At 43.2% G+C, this 25,219-nt stretch overlaps 1 protein-coding gene across 1 annotated transcript in view; it reads left to right on the top strand.

Moving 5' to 3' along the window:
- LOC115099919 (scavenger receptor cysteine-rich type 1 protein M130-like) overlaps positions 1 to 25,219 on the top strand; it is a 152,601-nt gene that overhangs the window by 38,777 nt on the left and 88,605 nt on the right. Inside the window, exons 3-4 of the mRNA XM_029617927.1 lie at positions 17,465 to 17,779; positions 21,291 to 21,599. Of these exons, the coding sequence (XP_029473787.1) occupies positions 17,465 to 17,779; positions 21,291 to 21,599 (624 nt within the window). The remainder of the gene's footprint in view (positions 1 to 17,464; positions 17,780 to 21,290; positions 21,600 to 25,219) is intronic.

The raw sequence follows: 25,219 nt of genomic DNA, 5'->3' as shown, positions 1-25,219 counted from the left end.
ATCCAAGCAAATGCAGAGCCTCGCTAGCCATTATAATCATATCCATCATTAATAACTGTAACAAGAAATTTCTTTCTTTTCATTTTAAACTACATGATAGTAGATTAACCCCTCCTTCCCTCCCCATAATATGATATATGACAGTATCTGTTGATATTAAATAACTGAGCGATATATATGAATTTACAAAGTATCTTTTCTAAGTAAGTAAGTGGTCTGGCTGTCTTTCTCTGGTCCAGCCAGGACTCATGGCATCAAGTTTGAATACTGATATCACGAGTCTAGGGCAGCTCTCCCCACCCAAGAGGTGCACCAAAAATAGTGTCATAAAACAAAAAAAAAAAGGAAAACCAAAATACAAAAATATTGATCATAGCATTAAGCTTTATAAATGGTTTAAGAGCAGGCTCCTAGCCCTACCTGAAAGGCTTTGAATATAACTGTCACAAATGATAAAATATTTCTTTTTGTCAGGGGGAGAATTAATAGCTGTAAGAGATTCCATATGCGCCATGGTATAGAGTGTGTTCCGCTACTGCCAGTAGGATGGTGGTTCCCTCTCTCTTCAATGCATTAGAATGGATTTTTTTTCCTTGTAACAGTGCCTTTCGTAAAAATAATCTATCACCTTCCCTCTTCACAACTGTTGGGAAGCCCATACCAAACAAAACTGCCTCTACGGTTATAGGTAGATGAACATTTAATATATCACATAGGTATATAAGTATCCTTCTCCAAAATATAGTCACAAAGGTACAATCCCAGAACATATGTGTTATTGATCCTTCCTTCTCTGCGATGAGATTATTCCCACTTTGAAGGCCATTATTGGAGGGATGTAGACCCTATGATAGAATTTAAATTGAACTTCCCTTAATCTCATATTTGGAAAAGTCTGTCTCAACAGTCGGAAACCTGACAATAAACTCCCTTGTGATAGTGAGAAATTACTCTCCTGTTTCCATGTATTCCACACAGGCTGAATGTAATCATTTTTCCAGGACTGTTTTAACTCTTTGTTGAGAAGTGCCAGTGAAACCTTAGCCTTTTCTGGTTGAAAAAATGTATCTATCACTTCTGTCTTTGGTTGTTCAAGCACCTTCCTGGGTAGGGAATCAATATAATGTCGGACTTGTATGTATGAAAAAAAATCAGAGTCCTGTAAGTCAAATAACTCTTTTATCTTAGAAAAGGGAAATACTATTCCAATATCCATCCCTGTCCAGAACATGAGAGAGAAATTGAATACCCCTTCATTTCCAGTTTAGAAGATCCCGGGATTGGATTCCTGATAAAAATTCTAGGTTCCCATGAATTGGAAGATATAAAGACCAGCGGCTAGTAAACTGGAAGCATGAAGCTAGGCGCTTCCATGCCCAAATAAGTGGTGTGATCAGAATATTAGGTGCCAGCCCCATAGGTAACACTCTACCCTCCGCATAGAGGACAAATTGCCAACCTAAAGGGGATATCATGAAACTGTCTGTATCTAAATCCATATAAACAGAGTCCCCAAGCATCCGGTCTCTTACTATACACAAGAGCCTAGCAAGGTTATATAACTCCAGAGCTGGTAGACTAAGCCTGCCTTTCTCCCAGTCAAGTTGCAGCTCACGGAGTGCAATTCTTGTTTTTTTACCTGCCCACAGAAACTTTCACAGCTGGTGGTTCAAACATTTAATATCCTTGCTGCAAGGCGAAGTGGCAACAATTGGAACAAGTATAGCCAGCATGGAAAAAGTGTCCTCTTAAATAAATTTACTCTGCCCAATAGAGAAAGTGGTAAATTCTGCCACATCTCCAACTTCGCTTTAGTAGAGTTCAATAAAGGGAGAAGGTCCAAACCAATTCATACACCTAGGTATTTAAAGGTACCTTGCATCCATTTAAGAGGGAAGGTACCCTGCTAGTCCAACCAAATTGATTCCGGATATACTAACGCTTCTGATTTATCTTTGTTTAATTTAAGCCCGGTGAAGGCACCAAAGTCTTCAATTAGTTGTAGTAAATGAAGTAAGGAGTTAACTGGGTCTGTTAAAAAGACCAATAAATCATCTTCAAAGGCTGAGTATTTAAAAGTAGTTGTCCTTAAGGGGAACCCCTTTATCCTTGGTGCTTGTTGAATAGCTGTGAGTAGAGGTTCCAGAGTGAGTAAGAACAATAAAGGGGAAAGTGGACATCCTTGATGCGTTCCCCTCTGATTAGAGAAGGAGGAAAAAATACTGCCATTTGCTGTGACCTCCACTATAGGATTGGAGTAAAGCAGTTGTATACCACTCAAAAAGGGGCCATGCAATGCATACTCTGCAGAAGATCAAATAAATACAGCCACTCCACTCTGTCAAAGGCTTTTTCTGCATCAAAGCTGACCACCATAAAGGGACATTGCTCTTAGTACTGCTATCTACAGCCAATAATAGCTTACGCACATTTACTTCAGCATGTCTACTCTTCACAAACCCAAAATATCAAGGAGCTATAAGCTCAGGGAGAATTATGGCCAAACGATCTGCTATGATTTTTGCTAATAACTTCTGGTCAAAATTTATCAGGGATATCGGACGATACCAGGAGACTAGGGTAGAGTCCCGTCCCGGTTTGGGAATGACTGTGATTACCACTCTATTCATGTGAGGGGTTAAGAGTCTTGATTAATGCCCAATAGAATTAGGGCATCCCGACAGTGAGGTTCCAATAATTAGAAAAGTAGTCCAAGTGCCTGTAACTAAAAACTCACCAGAGCTAAAAAATTCTAACTTATCCCTATCAATTAAAAAGCAGAATGAAAATACAAACAAAAAACAAACTTTGAAATGTTTGTATGCTAATGCCAGAAGTCTAAGAAGTAAGATGGGAGAATTAGAATGTATAGCAGTGAATGATGACATAGACTTAATTGGCATCTCAGAGACATGGTGGAAAGAGGATAACCAATGGGACAGTGCTATACCAGGGTACAAATTATATCGCAACGACAGAGAGGAGCACTCGGGAGGAGGTGTGGCGCTTTATGTCCGGGATGGCATAGAGTCCAACAGGATAAACATCCTGCATGAGACTAAATACAAAATTGAATCTTTATGGGTAGAAATCCCTTGTGTGTTGGGGAAGACTATAGTGATAGGGTATACTACCATCCACCTGGTCAAGATGGTGAGACGGACAGAGAAATGCTAAGAGAAATTAGGAAAGCTAAGCAAATTGGTAGTGCAGTAATAATGGGAGACTTCAATTACCCCAATATTGACTGGGTAAATGTATCATCTGGTCACGCTAGAGAGATAATGTTCCTGGATGGAATAAATGATAGCTTTATGGAGCAATTGGTTCAGGAACCGATGAGAGAGGGAGCAATTTTAGATCTAATTCTCAGTGGAGCACAGGACTTGGTGAGAGAGGTAACGGTGGTGGGGCCGCTTGGCAATAGTGATCATAATATGATCAAATTTGATTTAATGACTGGAAGAGGAACAGTGTGCAAATCCAAGGCTCTCGTGCTAAACTTTCAAAAGGGAAACTTTGATAAAATGAGAAAAATTGTTAGAAAAAAACTGAAAGGAGCAGCTACAAAAGTAAAAAATGTCCAAGCGGCGTGGTCATTGTTAAAAAATACCATTCTAGAAGCACAGTCCAAATGTATTCCACACATTAAGAAAGGTGGAAAGAAGGCAAAACGATTACCGGCATGGTTAAAAGGGGAGGCGAAAGAAGCTATTTTAGCCAAAAGATCTTCATTCAAAAATTGGAAGAAGGATCCAACAGAAGAAAATAGGATAAAGCATAAACGTTGGCAAGTTAAATGTAAGACATTGATAAGACAGGCTAACAAAGAATTTGAAAAGAATTGACTGTTGCGGCAAAAACTCACAGTAAAAACTTTTAAAATATATCCGAAGCAGAAAGCCTGTGAGGGAGTCAGTTGAACCATTAGATGATCGAGGGGTTAAAGGGGCACTTAAAGAAGATAAGGCCATCGCGGAAAGATTAAATGATTTCTTTGCTTCTGTGTTTACTGAAGAGGATGTTGGGGAGGTACCCATAATGGAGAAGGTTTTCATGGGTAATGATTCAGATGGACTGAATCAAATCACGGTGAACCTAGAAGATGTGGTAGGCCTGATTGACAAACTGAAGAATAGTAAATCACCTGGACCGGATGGTATACAACCCAGAGTTATGAAGGAACTAAAAAATGAAATTTCAGACCTATTAGTAAAAATTTGTAACTTATCATTAAAATCATCCATTGTACCTGAAGACTGGAGGATAGCAAATATAACCCCAATATTTACAAAGGGCTCCAGGGGCGATCCGGGAAACTACAGACCAGTTAGCCTGACTTCAGTGCCAGAAAAATAGTGGAAAGGTTTCTAAACATCAAAATCACAGAACATATAGAAAGACGTGGTTTAATGGAACAAAGTCAGCATGGCTTTACCCAGGGCAAGTCTTACCTCACAAATCTGCTTCACATTTTTGAAGGAGTTAATAAACATGTGGATAAAGGTGAACCGGTAGATATAGTATACTTGGATTTTCAGAAGGCGTTTGACAAAGTTCCTCATGAGAGGCTTCTAGGAAAAGTAAAAAGTCATGGGATAGGTGGCGATGTCCTTTCGTGGATTGCAAACTGGCTAAAAGACAGGAAACAGAGAGTAGGATTAAATGGACAATTTTCTCAGTGGAAGGGAGTGGACAGTGGAGTGCCTCAGGGATCTGTATTGGGACCCTTACTTTTCAATATATTTATAAATGATCTGGAAAGAAATACAACGAGTGAGATAATCAAATTTGCAGATGACACAAAATTGTGCAGAGTAGTTAAATCACAAGCAGATTGTGATAAATTGCAGGAAGACCTTGTGAGACTGGAAAATTGGGCATCCAAATGGCAGATGAAATTTAATGTGGATAAGTGCAAGGTGATGCATATAGGGAAAAATAACCCATGCTATAATTACACAATGTTGGGTTCCATATTAGGTGCTACAACCCAAGAAAGAGATCTAGGCGTCATAGTGGATAACACATTGAAATCGTCGGTTCAGTGTGCTGCGGCAGTCAAAAAAGCAAACAGAATGTTGGGAATTATTAGAAAGGAAATGGTGAATAAAACGGAAAATGTCATAATGCTTCTGTATCGCTCCATGGTGAGACAGCACCTTGAATATTTTGTACAATTCTGGTCGCCGCATCTCAAAAAAGATATAATTGCGATGGAGAAGGTACAGAGAAGGGCTACCAAAATGATAAAGGGATTGGAACACCTCCCCTATGAGGAAAGACTAAAGAGGTTAGGACTTTTCAGCTTGGAGAAGAGACGACTGAGGGGGGATATGATAAAGATGTTTAAAATCATGAGAGGTCTAGAACGGATAGATGTGAATCGGTTATTTACTCTTTCGGATAGTAGAAAGACTAGGGGGCACTCCATGAAGTTAGCATGGGGCACATTTAAAACTAATCGGAGAAAGTTCATTTTTACTCAATGCACAATTAAACTCTGGAATTTGTTGCCAGAGGATGTGGTTAGTGCAGTTAGTATAGCTGTGTTTAAAAAAGGATTGGATAAGTTCTTGGAGGAGAAGTCCATTACCTGCTATTAAGTTCACTTAGAGAATAGCCACTGCCATTAGCAATGGTAACATGGAATAGACTTAGTTTTTGGGTACTTGCCAGGTTCTTATGGCCTGGATTGGCCACTGTTTGAAACAGGATGCTGGGCTTGATGGACCCTTGGTCTGACCCAGTATGGCATTTTCTTTATGTTCTTATGTTCTTATTTATTTATTTTATTTATTTATAGATTTTTATACCGCGGTAAGTATAGACATACATCACCTCGGTTTACAGTGAAACAATAAGTTAGCAACAGGCTTTACATGTAACAGTTTAAAAAAACAGTAAAAACATTTAACAGCAACAGGCTTTACAGAAACAAGGGTTTTAAAGATATGTATACATCATTAAATATCAAATCAATAAATATAAATAACCATGTATTCGCAGGAGCAAATTAACTGTCAGCAGCGAGACCAATGTCACATACATAGCTGAGGTGACACCTGCTCTCCCAATGATTTTATAGAACTCACTGGAAAATCCATCTGGATCGGGGGCTTTAAATTCTTGGCAGAATGGATACCCAGGGCCACCTCCTCCACTGTAAATGGTCAATTTAATCTCTGCAACTGGCCTTCCTTAAAGTGACATAAAGTAGTTTTCTTTAACAATTCTTGTCATTTAGTGTGATCGCTTCCCTCAGATGAATAAAGGGCGGTATAATAATTTCAAAGGCGGCCTTCTGGGCTTTTAATATTGGAGATAAATCTAGGCCCTCAAGAAGGTTTGATCAAAGAGGACATAAGCTTCCCCATTTTTTTTTTTTATTTTCAAAAATATATATGTTTATCACAAGAATATACTTGCTTTGGAAAAGTTGTGCATTGTAGAAATTATACCATATCAGAAAACATTCCTTAAGAATTACAATACCCGCACCAGAATTATAAGTAGTATGGAGAGAGCTGAAAATAGAAGCATTTAAACAGGAAAAAAAAACAAACATATATACATACATATTTTTTTTATAGAATGGTAATGACGAGTAGTGCCAAACTTATATCTATGCTGAAGCCCCGGTGGAACCTATACGGGTGTGCGTAGTGAGAAAGGTTTTAAGCTGATCGGGCTCAAAGAATGCATAATTGGTATTTAAGTATCTTATATAACATTTACATGGGTAAAACCAAAGGACAGGGTTTTTTTTAAATCCATGTAAATGGATTTAAAAAAAACCCTGTCCTTTGGTTTTAATGTATGGTTTCTCTGCCTTTATTTAATCTCTGCCTTTATTTCTCTGCCTTTATTTCTCTGCCTTTATTTAATCTCTGCCTTTATTTTTTAAATCCATTTACATGGATTTAAAAAAAACCCTGTCCTTTGGTTTTAATGTATGGTTTCTCTGCCTTTATTTAATCTAGTCTATTAATTGCCTTATTTATTTACTTAAAGTTGAGCTTAGTTTTTGGTTTTTACCTATTTATTTAGATCTAGTGTTTATTTATTTATTTATTTATTTATTTAAATTTCTTATATACCGGCATTCGCGATGGGAGTCGCATCATGCCGGTTTACAAATAACAAGGTGTGACAACAGAATAAATACTTAATAACTTAAAAACATTAACATGTGATAGAAGAATAAGGTAGCAGTTACAATAAAACAGGGATAAAATGCAACTTGGAATGAAGAGAAGGCAAAAGAGAGATTAACACTGAGATAACAAAAGAATGACCAAGGTAAATAAAACCAAGGTAAATAAACCTTTTACTTGTTTCAAGTCTTGTTCAATGTAAACTGTTCTATGTAAACTGCCCCCCGGCAGTAGTTCTTCTGTTAACTGTGAACCGGAGTGATATGTATTGTATACAGGAACTCCCAGTATATAAAAGCTATAAATAAATAAATAAATAAATAAATAAATAAATAAATAACTCAAATTAAATGTGGCTCCTAGTTGGAGTGTCTCAGCACGTATAGTAAGAAAACTTTTTCTACGCATTTGTGTTGGTTTGATCACATCTGGGTATATCCAGATCTGCCAGCCATAAAAAGGAATTTGATGGTTTCTAAAGAAATTTTTCAAGACGTTATTACGATCGGACAAAAAAGTGAATGAAACCAAAAGTGTTCTTCTTTGATTAATTTCCAATTCTTGCGACATCCAACAGAGCGCACTGTTAACCTGCCTTTGGACGCGCGTTTTCCCTTACCCCTTATTCAGTAAGGGGCGGAAAATGCGCGTCCAACCCGCGGCACCCAATAGCGCCCTCAACATGTAAATGCATGTTGATGGCCCTATAAGGTATTCCCGTGCGATACAGAAAGTAAAATGTGCAGCCAAGCCACACATTTTACTTAAGGAAATTAGCGCCTACCCAAAGGTAGGCGCTAGTTTTGCCGGCATCGGGAAAGTGCACAGAAAAGCAGTAAAAACTGCTTTTCTGTGCACTCTCCGACTTAATATCATGGCGATATTAAGTCGGAGGTCCCGAAAAAAAGTAAAAAAAAAAGAAAAAAATTTTTTTAAATGGGCCGGCGGCTGTCAGATCAAAAACCGGACACTCAATTTTGCCGGCGTCCGGTTTCCGAGCCCGTGGCTGTCAGAAGACTCGAGAACCGACGCCGGCAAAATTGAGCGTTGGCTGTCAAACCCGCTGACAGCCGCTGCTCCGGGCTAAAAAGAGGCGCTAGGGACGCGCTAGTGTCCCTAGCGCCTCCTTTTGCCTGTTTCTACCGCACCACCTAATTTAAATACTGAATCGCGTGCACCGGCGAATGGCCGTGCGCGCGCCGGGAGAGCGGGCGTTCGTCCGCTCTCCCGTGGACTTTACTGAATCGGCCCATCGCTGATGGGGGGGGGATTTCCAAAATTTGCTGGATATACTGTTTAAGCAATTCCAAAGGGGAGATCATATTTATGACCAGAAAGTTTAACACTCTAAGGTTGTGAGACCTCAGAGCATTCTCAATATTCTCCAGTCTCCTACTACTTAATAAATCCGACTGAACTAGGTTCAACCTATAGCACCAGAATGCAAGGGTTTTTGTGTGGTTTGCTTCTCTTTTTATTTTGGGGAACCCAGGTACAAGCAAAATTTTAAGGCCTATGTGGATTTTTGCCCCATCTGTTTGCAGCAAAAATCTCTGTTGGGTCAACCCTGGTGGGGCTGTTAGAGCTGTTGCCACTCCCTGAGGAACCCTGGATCCACTTGTCCTCTGATTTCATAGTGGACCTCCCTGTCTCAAATGGCACCACTGTAATTTGGGTGGTTACTGACCGCTTCTCAAAGATGGTTCACTTTATCCCACTTCTGGGCCTTCCTTCCATCCCAGAACTTGCAGGTCCTTTTACTCTCCATGTGTTCAGCCTACATGGGTTACCCAAGCAAATCTTATCGGATAAGGGAGTACAGTTCACAGCAAAACACTGGCAGTCATTGTGTAAAAAGTTTGATATCACCCTGGACTTCACAACAGCCTACCACCCTCAGGGAAATAGGCAGTCTGAATGCACAAACCTCACACTAAAAACCTTCCTCTGGCCTATGTCAATGAGTGCCAGGATAACTGGGCTTCCTTTTTAACCTGGATGGAGTTCTCACACAACTCCCACATCTGTCCCGAATTGGTTCATCCCCCTTTCAACTGGTTTATGGGATGCAGCCTTTAGTACCTTTATATCTTCCACTGGCAGTACCCTCTCCAGCAACCCAGTTATCCGCTCAGGAACTCTAGGACATATGGGCCCACACCAATGTCCTCACTGGGAAGCGGCTGAGAAGGCCAAAAGTACCACAGATGCACATAGGAGGCCTGCTCCTCAATTTAAGGTAGACAAGAAGGTCTGGCTGAGCACCTGTCACATACGACTGAAGGTGCCTTCTATTCGATTTGCCCCACGATACATCAGCCTGTTTTCAATAATTCACCACATTGGACCAGTGACCTACCAGCTCAAGTTGCCCTCTATATTGGGCATCCATAATGTGCTCCGTGTATCATTGTTAAAACCATTAATACTCTCCTGCCCCACCAGGATGCCATCAAGATCTCAAGAAGTGGCCAGCGAGGACAGCGCGATCTAAGATGTAGAGGAAATCCTAGATTCTTGGTGCAGGGATAAGAAGTGGGAATACCTACTCTCCTGGAAGGGATAGGGTCCTGAAAAAAATTCCTGGGAACCTGCATCTAGCATTCTGTATCACAACTTGCTAAGGGACTTTCATGCCATGTATCCCAAAAAGCCTAAGCCTCAGGGAAGGGGCTTATAAGGGGGGTCCTGTTGCATTTGGTGGTTCATGGGACAGGCCCGCAGACCACTGCACTTACCCTCTTCCCCGAGCCTGTCCAACATAAGAACATGCCATACTGGGTCAGACCAAAGGTCCATCAAGCCCAGCATCCTGTTTCCAACAGTGGCCAATCCAGGCCATAAGAACCTGGCAAGTACCCAAAAACTAAGTCTATTCCATGTTACTGTGGCTAGTAATAGCAGTGGCTATTTTATAAGTCAACTTAATTAATAGCAGGTAATGGACTTCTCCTCCAAGAACTTATCCAATCCTTTTTTAAACACAGCTATGCTAACTGCATTAACCACATCCTCTGGCAACAAATTCCACAGTTTAATTGTGCGTTGAGTGAAAAAGAGCTTTCTCCGATTAGTTTTAAATGTGCCACATGCTAACTTTATGGAGTGCCCCCTAGTCCTTCTATTATCTGAAAGACTAAATACCTGATTTACATCTACCCTTTCTAGATCTCTCATGATTTTAAACACCTCTAATATCCCCCCTCAGCCTTCTCTTCTCCAAGCTGAAAAGTCCTAACCTCTTTAGTCTTTCCTCATAGGGGAGCTGTTCCATCCCCTTTATCATTTTGATTGCCCTTCTCTGTACCTTCTCCATCGCAACTATATCTTTTTTGAGATGCGGCGACCAGAATTGTACACAGGATTCAAGGTGCGGTCTCACCATGGAGCGATACAGAGGCATTATGACATTTTCCGTTTTATACACCATTCCCTTTCTAATAATTCCCAACATTCTGTTTGCTTTTTTGACTGCTGCAGCACACTGAACCAACGCAGCACACTGAACCGACGCAGCACACTGAACCGACGATTTCAAGGGAGTACCAATGTCAGGGAAGCCCCAAGGCAACATGCGGCAAGCTGCCGCACTCAGCTGTGCCTCTGCCGATCCTCGCATGCAGTGCAGTCACTAGGCATGCATGCACACCATAGAAACATAGAAACATAGAAATGACGGCAGAAGAAGACCAAAGAGCCCATCCAGTCTGCCCAACAAGCTTCACACATTTTTTTTCTCATACTTATCTGTTTCTCTTAGCTCTTTGGTTCTATTTCCCTTCCACCCCCACCATTAATGTAGAGAGCAGTGATGGAGCTGCATCCAAGTGAAATATCAAGCTTGATTAGTTAGGGGTAGTAACCGCCGCAATAAGCAAGCTACACCCATACTTATTTGTTTACCCAGACTATGTTATTCAGCCCTTATTGGTTGTTTTTCTTCTTCTGAGAATTTAAAGGTAGGACCACTTCTGAGAATTTAAAGGGACCACAGCAGGAAAGTCCCTGTTGATAATATCTAGGAGGGCAACTCTTTGGTTGCAAGATGCCTCGGCAATATGTCCACTACCTTGGTAGAGCAAGTTGACTCAGTATGTTCCTGGTCTTCATACCTGTGTCCTTGGTCTTCGTTCCCATGTTCCTGATCTTTTTTTCTGTGTTCCTGGTCTTTGTCTTTGTCCTGTGGTCAGCCTTCAGTTCTTCTTCAGTTCCTTATCTTGTGCTCAGTCTTCAATTCTTCTATGTCTTCTGTGTCATTGTCTGCCTACCTGTGCTATTCCTCACCTCCCTGCGTGCCTATCTGTCCTGTCTTCCCTTGGATGGATCTCTGGTTCTGACTTCGGCCTGTTTGACACTTGACCTTGCCTGAACTCTGCCTGCCACCGACCACATCTGAACGAAACCTGCCTTGACCTCTGCCTGCCTCCGACAATGCCTCTATCCAATCTGCATTGGATCCTGGCCTGTGACCCGACCATTTCTCTGGATATCCAGCTCATCAGTAGAGGCCCCCCACCTAAGACCTGCCAGCCCCTTGACCCGAAGGTTCAACCTAAGGGGAACAAGGGCTGATATAGGTGAATCTCCAGTTGGGCCTCTGCCACAGCTGGCTCTACCAGCTGATGGTTGGGACCTGCAGGGCAACTCCTCTCTATCACCTAAGGTTTTTAAAAGCAAATTACATAGTCTGAGATAATATAGAACATAAGATTTGTCGTACTACATCAGACCAAAGGTCCATCAAGCCCAGCATTCTGTCTCCGACAATGGTCAATCCAGGTCACAAATATCTTGTACGATCCCACAAGGAAAATACTGTAGATTCCATGCTGCTTATCCCAGGAATATGCAGTGGATTTCCTAAGTCCACCTTAATAATGCTTAATGGGCTTTTCTTCCAGGAACTTGTCCAAACCTTTTTTAAACCCAGCTACACTAACAACTTTCACCACTTCTTCTGGCAATGAATTCCAGACCCTGTATCCTGAATCCTATATCCTGCCTGGAGCCAGAGATTGATCTAGATATCTTCAGATCCATTCCATCTCATTCTGTCTTTGATTCAAGATTAAAAAAACAAACAAACACTCCAGCTTTAAATCTCCAGTGCACAGGCTGGAGCTAATTTCTCTTTGTGGAACTGAATTTGCATTGTGGCTAAGTATTCTTGCTTATTACTTACAAGTTTTGTAGAAGGCTTCTGTGAATAATTCCTGTCTGTGTTTTCATTTCTTTATAGTAAGATATTATTCTAGTAAATTAATTTGCTGTTTGGTTGCTCTGCTATAGAGTTAAAATAAAAAAAAACAAAAACACTTCAGCTTTAAATCTATTTCTCTTTTGCAGTTAGCTGGCACAAATAATCTGTTTAAATCTTAATATTGGGGCATAAAGACTGTTTTAAAAAAATTGACAAAAAAGGACAAACTTCTAGAAGAGACCTGATCCAACTGGATTGGGTGTGTATCAGACCTTGGGGGAGGTAAACTTAGAGAAGCAGGAGAGCCATTGTGGCCGGTGCATAGGCTGGAGTATATTATTGGTCTGGTTCTTTGCTAATTTGTTTGCTTTAAGATTCAGTATACCTGCATTTCTCTTATTGTAGAGCTGTCTTTAATAATCTGTTTAATATTGGCACATAAGTGCTGAGGGATCATTTAATAGATAAAGGACTATTAAAGTTCCAGGAAGTGCCCTGCTTTACCCAGCTTGTCCCAGGTTAAACTGTTTGAGAAGCTTAGGAGTGAGTGCCAAGGTGGTGACCTGGATTGCAAACTGGTTGACGGACAGAAGACAATGTGTGATGGTAAATGGAACTCTCTCTGAAGAGAGAGCGGTTTTAAGTGGTGTACCGCAAGGATCGGTGTTGGGACCGGTCCTGTTCAATATCTTTGTGAGCGACATTGCGGACGGGATAGAAGGTAAGGTTTGTCTTTTTGCGGATGACACTAAGGGGGTCATTTTCCAAGGTGTTATCGCGGGAGATAAATTCGCAAATCGCGCTAACAGCCGTTAACGCGATTTGCGAATGCAAATTCATAATTTTATATTCAGGGGGCGGAGCTTATGTAAAACGGGAAACAGTTATCGTGTGCCGCGAAACAGCCGCAGTGTTAGCGCGGCTCCTATCGCGGCTAATAGCTACAACACATTCATTCGCGTTACGGGCCAGTAAAGGGTTATCGTGGTCCACGACAATTCCAAACAGCTCAGAGAGAGAGAGAGAGAGAGAGAGAGAGAAAGAGCGCCTTGCTATAGTGCCTATGCCCTAGACAGGTATTTGTATCCCAATGTTCTCTCAACCTAGCTTGATGGACACTCTCCCTGGGCAACAACAAGCTAGGTGGAGAGAATGTTGCCCAAATCTCGTCTTGGAGTGAGTTTCCTCACTCCGACGGCCAGCAAATCTTCACTAGAGACCACTGTTCTTTCCGTACGTCTCATGTTGAATGTGAAAGTGGCCCCCAACCCCCTATGCTCATACCTAATCCCCACCTCGAGTTACTAGGTGGCCCTCCCATAGGGATACAAATACCTGTCTAGGGCATAGGCACTATAGCAAGTCTCTCTCTCTCTCTCTCTCTCTCTCTCTCTCTCTCTCTCTCTCTCTCTCTCTCTCTCTCTCTCATATCGCGGTGCACGATGTTTTCGCATGATGTGATGTTTCCCCGCTGCAGGAAAACTGCCTTATTTGCATGGGACACACCCCCTCATGCGTTACCACTGCGATATTGGAAAATGAGGCCCTAAGATCTGCAACAGAGTGGACATGCCGGAAGGAGTGGAGAGAATGAGACGGGATTTAAGGAAACTGGAAGAGTGGTTGAAGATATGGCACCTGAGATTCAATGCCAAGAAGTGCAAAGTCATGCATATGGGGAGTGGAAATCCGAATGAACTGTATTCGATGGGGGGGAAAGGCTGGTTTTATATACCGACATTCATCAATGATATCACATCGGTTCACAGCGTAACATGAAACTGATGTGCACGAAGCAGGAGAGAGACCTTGGGGTGATAGTGTCTAATGATATGAAGTCTGCGAAACAATGCGACAAGGCGATAGCAAAATCCAGAAGAATGCTGGGCTGCATAGAGAGAGGAATATCGAGTAAGAAAAGGGAAGTGATTATCCCCTTGTACAGGTCCTTGGTGAGGCCTCACCGGGAGTACTGTGTTCAGTTCTGGAGACCGTATCTACAAAGAGACAAAGACAAGATGGAGGCGGTCCAGAGAAGGGTGACCAAAAGGGTGAATGGTCTTCATCAAATGACTTATGAGGAGAGATTGAAGAATCTAAATATGTACACCCTGGAGGAAAGGAGGAGCAGGGGTGATATGATTCAGACTTTCAGATACTTGAAAAACTTTAATGATCCAAAGACAACGACAAACCTTTTCCGTCAGAAAAACATCAGCAGAACCAGAGGTCACGAACTGAGGCTCCAGGGAGGAAGACTAAGAACCAATGTCAGGAAGTATTTCTTCACGGAAAGGGTGGTGGATGCCTGGAATGCCCTTCCGGAGGAAGTGGTGAAGTCTAAAACTGTGAAGGACTTCAAAGGGGCGTGGGATAAACACTGTGGATCCATCAAGTCTAGAGGGCGTGAATAAAGAGGAGGCAGCAAAACACTGCACGGAGCGGCAGTAGCCACAGAGGCATTCACGGAGCGGGATGCCAGTGGCCAGTGGTTGGTGTTCCACCTTCACGGAGCGGAAGGATGGAGGGCTGCCATCTCAAAAAAAAACCAAAACCAAACAACCAAACAAAAAAAAAACAAAACAGGGGTGGGTAAGAGTATGGGGCAGGGGTGTGGCCTGCTTGTTACAGCGGTTGCTACCCCTAATTGAGCTCGATGTTCACTTGGATGCAGATACGGCGCTGCTCTCTACATTGGTGGTGGGGTGGAGGGGAATTAGGGCTGGAGGGTACTGGAAGCCAATAGTAACAGGTGGGAGAGAGAAAAAGGGAAATAAAAAAAATGGATAAAGTGCGTAGCTCGCTGGGCAGACTGGCTGGGCTGTTTGGTCTTCTTCTGCCGTCATTTCTATGTTTCTATGATTCTATAAGATCCCATACCATGTTACGCACCAGAATTACTTTACTATTGCAAATTATCCATGGTAGTGAACACAGGTCAAGTGATATCCAAAGGATCTCCAGCAGGCACAGTGGTCTACCACATCCTATCCTCTCATTCAGATAGTGCTAGGGTTGTTTTGTGCTGCTGCCAGTGCAGAAAATAGTCACCAATATTGCAGCCCAAAACATCTTTATACCATCAAAGCTGCTGCTGCAGCCTAAGCCATCCCTAAACTCATCAAAAACAAATAGGTTCTGCGTAGAGATGCAAAACAGTAAATGGTTAGTGGTTAAAGTCTTAATGCTTAGTCTCCAGGGGAGGCCAATATTCTGCACTACTTAACAGGATAAGTAGCGACTTATCCAGCTAAGTGGTAGCAGCTGAATATCTGGCTGCAATCAGTGCTCACCACTCAGCCGGATCAATACTTATCTGGCTAACTACTTAGCCAGGTAAGTGGTGGGTGGGATGTGGGTCAAAAGGGGAGGAGTTACTTATCCAGTTAACTTAGCTGGTAAATGCTATTTGGACTTATCTAGTTAAATTAATTGGATAAGTTAGACTTGCTCAATAGCAGTCTAATGTTAGTGGATACAGGGTCAAATTTAAGAATAAGGTACCGATAGGCACAATACAATGGATATGAAATTTCACCCTCTGGAAATGTAAGAGCAGCAGGACAGTCCCGGTTTTTGGATTCCTTCAGAATTTGGCACCCTAGGTACCTATGTTGCCTATTCCTATATCCAGCCCTGGCTGGATAAGATTTGCCCGGCTAACTAGCCATGCTGCTGAATATCCCTTGTAAGTTAGCCAGATAATTCTTATCCAGCTAATTTGCTCATCCGGATATGTTTCAATATTGACCCCTTAATTGTTTAATATTTTCAACATTATTGCAGGAAGCCAAAAAAAAGGGACCTGTGATTAACTTCTGGGTTTCTATGTCCTAGCATACTGCATGGTTCCCCACATTAGGGCAGGCTGGATCACTATTGGGCAGCCCAGGATAAGTGCTCAAGGATATTAACAAGTCCCCGTCATACAGCTGGAGGTGGCTGAAGTATAACTATTACTATAGTTAATCTTTCAGTCATTTCAATAGTTAACGATTTAAATATGTATATCCTTAGTTCTGTAGTGCTGCTATAGAAAGCAGAAAAGTTCACTGAAGCACACAGACACTCCATGAAGTTAGTAAGTAGCACATTCAAAACAAGTTAGCCATGTTATTTATACCCAATTGTTGGATGTAATTGTATATTTGTTTAATTGTTCAATCTGTTTGATGTAATTTTCTGTTCCTTGTTCCGTGTAAACCGAAGTGGTATGCACTAGTGCATGAACTCCGGTATATAAAAGCCTTTAAATAAATAAATAAATAAATAAATAAGTCAGAGAAATTTTTTTCACTCAACACACAATTAAGCTCTGGAATTCATTGTTGGAGGATGTGGTTAAGGGATTTAGCATAGCTGGGTTTAAAACATGTTTGGACAAGCTCTTGGAGAAATCCATGAACTGTTATTAACCAAGTAGATTTAGGGAATTGCCACCACTTATCACTGTGCGATAACAGCATGGGATTTATTTATTGTTGTGATCCTGCCAAGTACTTGTGACCTAGATTGGCCATTGTTGGAAACAGGATACTGGGCTTGATGGACCCTCAGCCTAACCCAGTAAGGCAATTCTTATATTCTTATTTTACAGCTTGAGTCATTCTGCACTGTTGCTACAGACTGAGCCGTCTCTAAACCCAACATAGCAAACAGGTTCTGTGATGCTACTGTAGCCCAAGCCAAAATTCACCAAAGTGTATGAGTTCTGCAGTGGTCCTGCAGCCTTAGACATCCCTAAACCCACCAAAGCAAACAGGTTCTGCAGTGCTGCTGTTGATGTCTGAGGGAAGGGAGAGCTGGGTCTGCTAGGGCTGATTTGGGGAAAAAGTGACTCCATTCTGCTAACACTGCCTGGATTGACTCCAAACCTTCTGGAGGGCTTGTGTATGTGTGCAGGTGAAAAATGGTTCTTCATGATATTCACATCATGTTATCCCAAGAGTTATTGCAGCAGAATGTGGAATATAGGGACTGGAAGTTCCAGTGACTTGTGTTGATAGTATGGTTACTGCACACGTGTGGTAAATGTCAAATGCATGATTAAATCATAAACATTATGAGATCCCAATAAATAAACTAAAACTGATTGAATATTTTTCAGATCATTTTGAGCTGAGACTGATGAATGGCCCCCATCGCTGTGCTGGGAGAGTGGAGATCTTTCATGACAACAGCTGGGGAACTGTATGTGAGGATGCCTGGGACATACAAGATGCTGCGGTGGTGTGTAAACAGATGGACTGTGGACCTGCAATCTCGGCTCTGAAAGGGGCCTATTATGGCAAAGGAAATGATCAGATTTGGCTGGACAATGTTAAATGCAACGGATCAGAAGCTCTCCTCGCTAACTGCAAGCATAATTCTTGGGGAGAACATGACTGTGAACATGACAACGATGCCAGTGTTGTGTGCTCAAGTAATTCTCTAACATGCTTATGCCCTCAGCTAGAACTCTGTTTATTGCATCTCTCATCTTAACTAGTGCTGACAGTACTTCTGATATTTGGCTGCATAGCACTATGCTCAGGGAAAGAAATTGTTTCCTTGGAGTCCATAAGAAGCATTCGTAAACTGTGGGTCTCGGACCCCAAATAGGATGACAAATTTTTTCACCTGGGATCACAAGTGCCTCAAATAGCTGCACTCTTCAGGCACCAGAAGCAGCGGCATTAGTAGTGGAAGACAGCATGGGGCCTGTGAGCCAGCACACACTCACAAGCCCTGCACGTGCATGAGTTTCTGTGGTAACAGGAAGCCCTGCATGAGGAGGGATTGGGCCTGCTGTAGGACCTGTGAGCCAGTACACGCTCACAAGCCCTGCATGAGGAGGGATTGGGGCTGCTGTAGGACCTGTGAGCCAGTACACGCTCACAAGCCCTGCATGAGGAGGGATTGGGGCTGCTGTAGGACCTGTGAGTTAGCACTGGCTGACAGGCCCATGTTGACTTTCATTGCTAATGCTGCTGCTTGCAGGTCACTTTCAGACTTTGAACCATGAAGGGAGGGTTGGTAAAGATTGCCATGACTCCCCTATTCTCACACAAAACTGAACCTACTCAAGAGAAAAATGTTACTCCTGCTATCAGCTTGCCCTCTCTTCTCACTAGTTTTCATCCACCTTTGGCCGGCGGCCCTAAGCAAAATGTTGTTGCTGGCCCTGCCCTGGGGGATCGTTAGAAAAGAGGAAGGAAGGAATCAGATGAAGGGAAGGGTTTGAGGGTTGGATCAGGTGGGGAGGGATTGAGAATGGAGGGTGAGAGAAGGGGAATGAAAGAAGACTGACTGGAGAATGTAGGAGAGGAGCTGGGTGAGGTGGCACAGCTGGGGGAGAAAGTGAGACTGGAAGGTGATAAAGAGGATGAGGATGAGGATGAAGTGAGAGGGAGGGGATGAAAGAGTTGGGAGTTATAAAAAGCACTTGAGAGGATGTGAAAAATACTGAAGAGGGTGAGAGCGAGAGCGGGGTGGCTGGGCAAGAGAGAGGACGTGGGAGCTGGAGCATGGTGAGGTGAGCGTGCAGTGATTGTTGGAGGGGGACGGCACCTCTGCAGATTTGTTTTGCTCATCCTCTGGGGCCATGTGAATTTCAGGTGCTAAAATGAAGTCACATTGGCTAAAAGTTTGGGAAGCCCTGCCTTAGACACATTCAGGAGGATCATGAGATGAAGGTACCCTTGTGATCACTGTCCTGGGAAAATTAACAGCAGAAAGCAGGGAAGCAAAGCAGTAGTGTGTTAATGTCTCAGGATCACATTTACAGCATTAGGACTATGAAAAAACACCACTGTTTTATTAAGGTTTCTGAATTCCTCTTCATTTCATGGAGGTCCCTGGGATTATATGTAATTCCTTGAAATAATTCTGAGAACTGCTGCTCTAAAACAAACTGATGTGGGGGTGAAGGGAAGGTGGAACCGCAGAGGGCTTATTTGCATATCTAGCTGTGATGACCGGTAGTAGCATTTGCAGTGGCTGATGCTATTGTGTGTGCGAAGGAAGCTGGCAGTGCTGCTGCCTGTGCTGTAATGTAGTGCAGTGTTTGGTGGTGGGGCAGTGTGTGAGGGAAGCTTGCAGTGCTGCTGCCTATGCTGTAATGTAGTGTAGTGTTCGGTGGTGAGGTAGTGTGTGAGGGAAGCTTGCAGTGCTGCTGCCTATGCTGTAATGTAGTGTAGTGTTTGGTGGTGAGGTAGTGTGTGAGGGAAGCTTGCAGTGCTGCTGCCTGTGCTGTAATGTACTGCAGTGTTCAGTGGTGGGGCAGTGTGTGAGGGAAGCTTGCAGTGCTGCTGCCTGTGCTGTAATGTAGTGCAGTGTTCGCTGGTGGGGCAGTGTGTGTGAGGGAAGCTTGCAGGGCTGCTGTCTGTGCTGTAATGTAGTGCAGTGTTCAGTGGTGGGGTAGTGTATGAGGGAAGCTGGCAGTGCTGCTGCCTGTGCTGTAATGTAGTGTAGTGTTCGCTGGTGGGTTAGTGTGTGAGGGAAGCTTGCAGTGCTGCTGCCTGTGCTGTAATGTAGTGCAGTGTTCGCTGGTGGGGCAGTGTGTGTGAGGGAAGCTGGCAGTGCTGCTGCCTGTGCTGTAATGTAGTGTAGTGTTCAGTGGTGGGGCAGTGTGTGAGGGAAGCTTGCAGTGCTGCTGCCTGTGCTGTAATGTAGTGCAGTGTTTGCTGCTGGGGCAGTGTGTGAGGAAAGCTTGCAGTGCTGCTGCCTGTGCTGTAATGTAGTGCAGTGTTTGCTGGTGGGGCAGTGTGTGAGGAAAGCTTGCAGTGCTGCTGCCTGTGCTGTAATGTAGTGCAGTGTTTGCTGGTGGGGCAGTGTGTGAGGGAAGCTTGCAGTGCTGCTGCCTGTGCTGTAATGTAGTGTAGTGTTCGGTGGTGGGGCAGTGTGTGAGGGAAGCTTGCAGTGCTGCTGCCTGTGCTGTAATGTAGTGCAGTGTTTGGTGGTGGGTTAGTGTGTGAGGGAAGCTGGCAGTGCTACTGCCTGTGCTGTAATGTAGTGCAGTGTTTGGTGGTGGGGTAGTGTGTGAGGGAAGCTTGCAGTGCTGCTTCCTGTGCTGTAATGTAGTGCAGTGTTTGGTGGTGGGGTAGTGTGTGAGGGAAGCTGGCAGTGCTGCTTCCTGTGCTGTAATGTAGTGCAGTGTTTGGTGGTGGGGTAGTGTGTGAGGGAAGCTGGCAGTGCTGCTGCCTGTGCTGTAATGTAGTGCAGTGTTTGGTGGTGGGGCAGTGGGTGTGAGGGAAGCTGGCAGTGCTGCTGCCTGTGCTGTAATGTAGTGCAGTGTTTGGTGGTGGGGCAGTGTGTGAGGGAAGCTTGCAGTGCTGCTGCCTGTGCTGTAATGTAGTGCAGTGTTTGGTGGTGGGGTAGTGTGTGAGGGAAGCTGGCAGTGCTGCTGCCTGTGCTGTAATGTAGTGCAGTGTTTGGTGGTGGGGTAGTGTGTGAGGGAAGCTGGCAGTGCTGCTGCCTGTGCTGTAATGTAGTGCAGTGTTTGGTGGTGGGGCAGTGTGTGTGAGGGAAGCTGGCAGTGCTGCTGCCTGTGCTGTAATGTAGTGCAGTGTTTGGTGGTGGGGCAGTGTGTGAGGGAAGCTGGCAGTGCTGCTGCCTGTGCTGTAATGTAGTGCAGTGTTTGGTGGTGGGGCAGTGTGTGTGAGGGAAGCTGGAAGTGCTGCTGCCTGTGCTGTAATGTAGTGCAGTGTTTGGTGGTGGGGCAGTGTGTGAGGGAAGCTGGCAGTGCTACTGCCTATGCTGTAGTTATTCTGTGGTAGGACTGTTTGTAGGGAAACTAATATTCTGTTTCTGTTCTTTATGTAAATGGTGGAATTCAGTTCTTGTACTTTTCATTGATTCAAAATTTCCTAGAAAAGTTAAGAAGTTTTAGAAATTGATTCACGACAGCAGGATTTCTATTTTGGCTGCTTTCTCCTTGTTTTGTTGTTCTGTAGTGCTGAGATTGGCAGACGGCCCTCATCGATGTGCCGGGAGAGTGGAGCTGAATCATGGCAATGAGTGGGGCACGGTGTGTGATGAGGACTGGGACCTCATGACCGCTGCACAGTTGGTGTGCAGACAACTGGGTTGTGGACCTGCGATCTCAGCTCCTTCTGGAGCTCATTTTGGACCAGGGTCGGGTCGCATTTGGCTGAGTAACGTTCACTGCAAAGGGACAGAAACTCTCCTGACTGAATGCAGTTCCAAACACTGGATTGAGCACAGCTGTAACCATGGCCAAGACGCTGGCGTCATCTGCTCAGGTAACTTCTTCACCACCTTAGGTTATTGGAGTGATGGGGGAGGGGCTTTCACTCCCTGTGAACCTCAGAATAGGCAACCTTATCATGTGTCCAGTGACACACTGATAACACCCTGGAAATTATTCAAACTTGGTAAAAATTGTACTCTTTTTCAAAGCAAATATTTTAAATAAAATTCATAAGCAACTTCCCTGCAATTCCTCTGAACTTCTAGAGGCTGTCAAGTTTGGATGACGAAGCAGCAGAAATTCCATCATGTGCAATCAGTATGGATGCCGAGCCTCCAATTTCCTGCTCTTCTGTGTGCAGCAGGAGACTGGACACCCACCAGTAGTGGGAAGGAGGAACAGGTGCTGTGGCACATGCACGTCACATACAAGGGTAGCCCGACTGATCTCTCCTGTACTTTCCAGGTCACAAGTTACCTTTCCTCACACTGAACCCAGTAACTGCTTTCGGCAGAACACTAGTGAGCCCGAGACTTGACCAACATTGAACCCTTCTTCACACATTCTGGAATTTTTCCATATTAACCCTGTCAACATCCCACTATTTTCTGCTATGTGAGTGCAGCTATGACCCTCTAAACTAAAAAATGTATAAGAACATAAGAACATGCCATACTGGGTCAGACCAAAGACCCATCAAGCCCAGCATCCTGTTTCCAACAATGGCCAATCCAGGTCACAAGTACCTGGTAAGATCCAAAAAGGTCAACAGATTCCATGCTGCTTATCCCAGAGATAAGCAGTGGCTGTTGGGGCTTCTTTTACATCTTAACTATCCTTATGGCAGGAATAATATTTGAGTAAGTACTACAGACTGAAGGTGAGGCTGCTTTCAAAGTTCCAGTCCTGACTAGTGCAGTGGGAGTGTTTTACCGTCCACCTGACTAGAATGAATAAATAAACAAAATTAGGAAAGCTAGCAAAATCTGCAGCATAGTAATAATGGGTGATTTCAATTACCCCAGTATTGATTGGGTGAATGTTACATCAGGACATGCTAGAGACGTAAAATTCCTAGATGAAATAAAGTGACAGCTTCATGGAGCAATTGGTACAAGAACCAACAAGAGGGGAATCTATTTTAGACCTGGCCCTTAATGGATGCAGAATTTGGTGAGTGGTGGGCCATTTGGCAAAAGTGATCACAACATGATCAAATTTGACTTTCTAACTGGAGGGAAACATGAAAGAAATCTACTGTGACAAAAGCTTAACTTTCAAAAAGGTTACTTTGATAAAATAAGGAAAATGGTTAGGAAAAAAACTGAAAGGAGCAGTTGCAAAGTTTAAGAGTTTATATCAGGCATGAAGGTCGTTTAAGAATACCATCTTAGAAGCCCAGACCAGATATATTCCATGCATTAGAAAAGGTGGAAGGAAGGCAAAACCGGCTACCAGCATGGTTAAAAGGTGAGGAGAGAGAGGCTATAATAGCTAAAAAAAAAAAAAAAACTCTCAAGAAATGTAAAAAGCATACAAATGAAGAAAACAGGAAACAGCATAAGCACTGGCAAGTTAGAAGTAAAGCATTCATAAGGAAGGTAAAGAGAGAATTTGAAAATAAACTTGCCATGGAAGCAAAAACTAATAATAAAACCTTTTTCAGGTACATTTGAAGTAGAAAGCCTGTGAGGGAGTCAATTGGACCATTAGACAATAAAGGGGTAAAAGGAGCACTTAGGTATGGTAAAGCCATAGCAGAGAGACTAAATAAATTCTTTGCTTTGGTCTTCACTGAGGAAGATATAAGAGAGAGACCCAAGCCAGAAACGATATTCAAAGATGATGATTCAGCAGAACTGAATCAGATCTCAGTGTACCTGCAGGATGTCATAGGGCCAATTGACAAACTAAAAAGTAGCAAATCACCTGGACAAGATGGTATACATCCCAGAGTGCTGAAAGCACTGAAAAATGAAATTCAGACCTGCTATTAATAATTTGTAAACCATCAATAACATTGCCTATGGTAACTGAAGGCAGGAGGGTTGCCAATGTAACACCGATTTTTAGAAAGGGATCCAGGGTGACCCAGAAAACTACAGACCAGTGAGTCTGTTTGTCCCAGGCAAAATGGTAGAAACTATCATAAAAAATAAAATTGCTGAACATAAAAATAGGCATAGTTTAATTGGACAAAGCCGACATGGATTTAGCCCACCTCACCAATCTGCTACATTTTTTGAGAGCATAAATAAAATGTGGATAAAGGTGAGCCAGTTAATATAGTGTATCTGTGTAGAGACACCTTGGTCTCCACTAAATGGCTCTATTTCCAAAGCCCTGGGTTAGTACATCTACAGAAAGTCTATACCACTCATCACTACACTTCCCCCAGAGCTTAGCAGGAATGGGAGATCTTTTGGGCAATGGGGGGTGGGGGGTAGACCATGTGACTAGGAGGCAGTGTAGTTTTGGTTTTGAGGGAGAAAGGCCTCTTTCAGTCTGGTCTCCAAAGATAGACCCTCAGTCTAGTGAAGTAAGGAAGAGGCTCTGCCTTGCAGTTCTTGGTGATAGACTGGAGGGAAGAGAGGGAAACAGAGTGTTTTGGTAATTTTTCCTGAATTTAGAGCTAGGATTTTTGAATTTCTGACCTGCACCTTCTGGGAGGCTGAAACCCCCTCTCCAGAGGTGCAAGTGGGAATCTGTATACCCCTTTGCACCTACAAGAAGAGGTTGCAGTGATCTGTGAATAAGATCCAGTATTTCTGACGAGACTGAGTTTTATTTATTTATTTATTTATTTGACAGTTTTTATATACCGGTGTACGTTGGGAACATCACATCAGTTAACAAGGAACAGAATTCAGCAACAGGCTTTACAATGAACATGGAACCAGCGTATATAGAAGCACAATGAGGGAGAAGGGGGACGGGAAACAAAGGTGGGAGGGGTGCAGGGTGAGGTGTGAACATGTTACAAGAAAAAAACAATTTGGGATTTTAGCATCAACTATTTATAAGAGAGTATAATTTAGACACTACAATAAATGGGTAAATGTTTTGTTATAGGTAATTATTTACGAGGATCGTTATTATGATAAAGATAGGAGGGGATAGGAAGTATTTTTGCTGCCCAGATCTGGACTGTAATATCTGTTCCAGAATCACCTCTTCCCTTAGGAGAGTCAGAGAGCTATTCTTTCAAAGAGGAGTTGGAGAAGAAGACCATTTAGAGACTTCCAATCTGAGTTTCCACTCTGGAACACAGGCAGGTAAAGAAGATTGGGAGTGCCTATCTGGAGATCAGGTACTGTGGGGAAGGGGACATCCGCCCTGGATAGGACTCCGCGGCCACCTTGGGACACACATTATCCCACACCATAGATGGATTACTAGTTACAAGTTCCAGTATCAAGGGACTCTCCCACAGAATGATACCCAGCTTAAACTTGTACTTCTAAATTGACAAGTAAACCGGATGTGTTTGGACCCTTTATTATTTTATTTTATTCATTTACATATAATCAATATCAATAAATGTTATTTTGAAAACCCATTCACGAGGGCCTGCCTGATTTGTCCAGGTACCTGTCCTGAAGAGCAAGGGTAACACACACACAGGAGGTTTCCATTGCCTGGGCCCAGAAGGTTAACCTTCCGCTCACAGAG

Source organism: Rhinatrema bivittatum, chromosome 10, assembly GCF_901001135.1.
Source record: "Rhinatrema bivittatum chromosome 10, aRhiBiv1.1, whole genome shotgun sequence".
In the NCBI taxonomy this organism is placed as follows: domain Eukaryota; kingdom Metazoa; phylum Chordata; class Amphibia; order Gymnophiona; family Rhinatrematidae; genus Rhinatrema; species Rhinatrema bivittatum.
The sequence above is the reverse complement of the archived record's forward strand: the minus strand, read 5'-3'. Positions and strand labels throughout refer to the sequence as shown.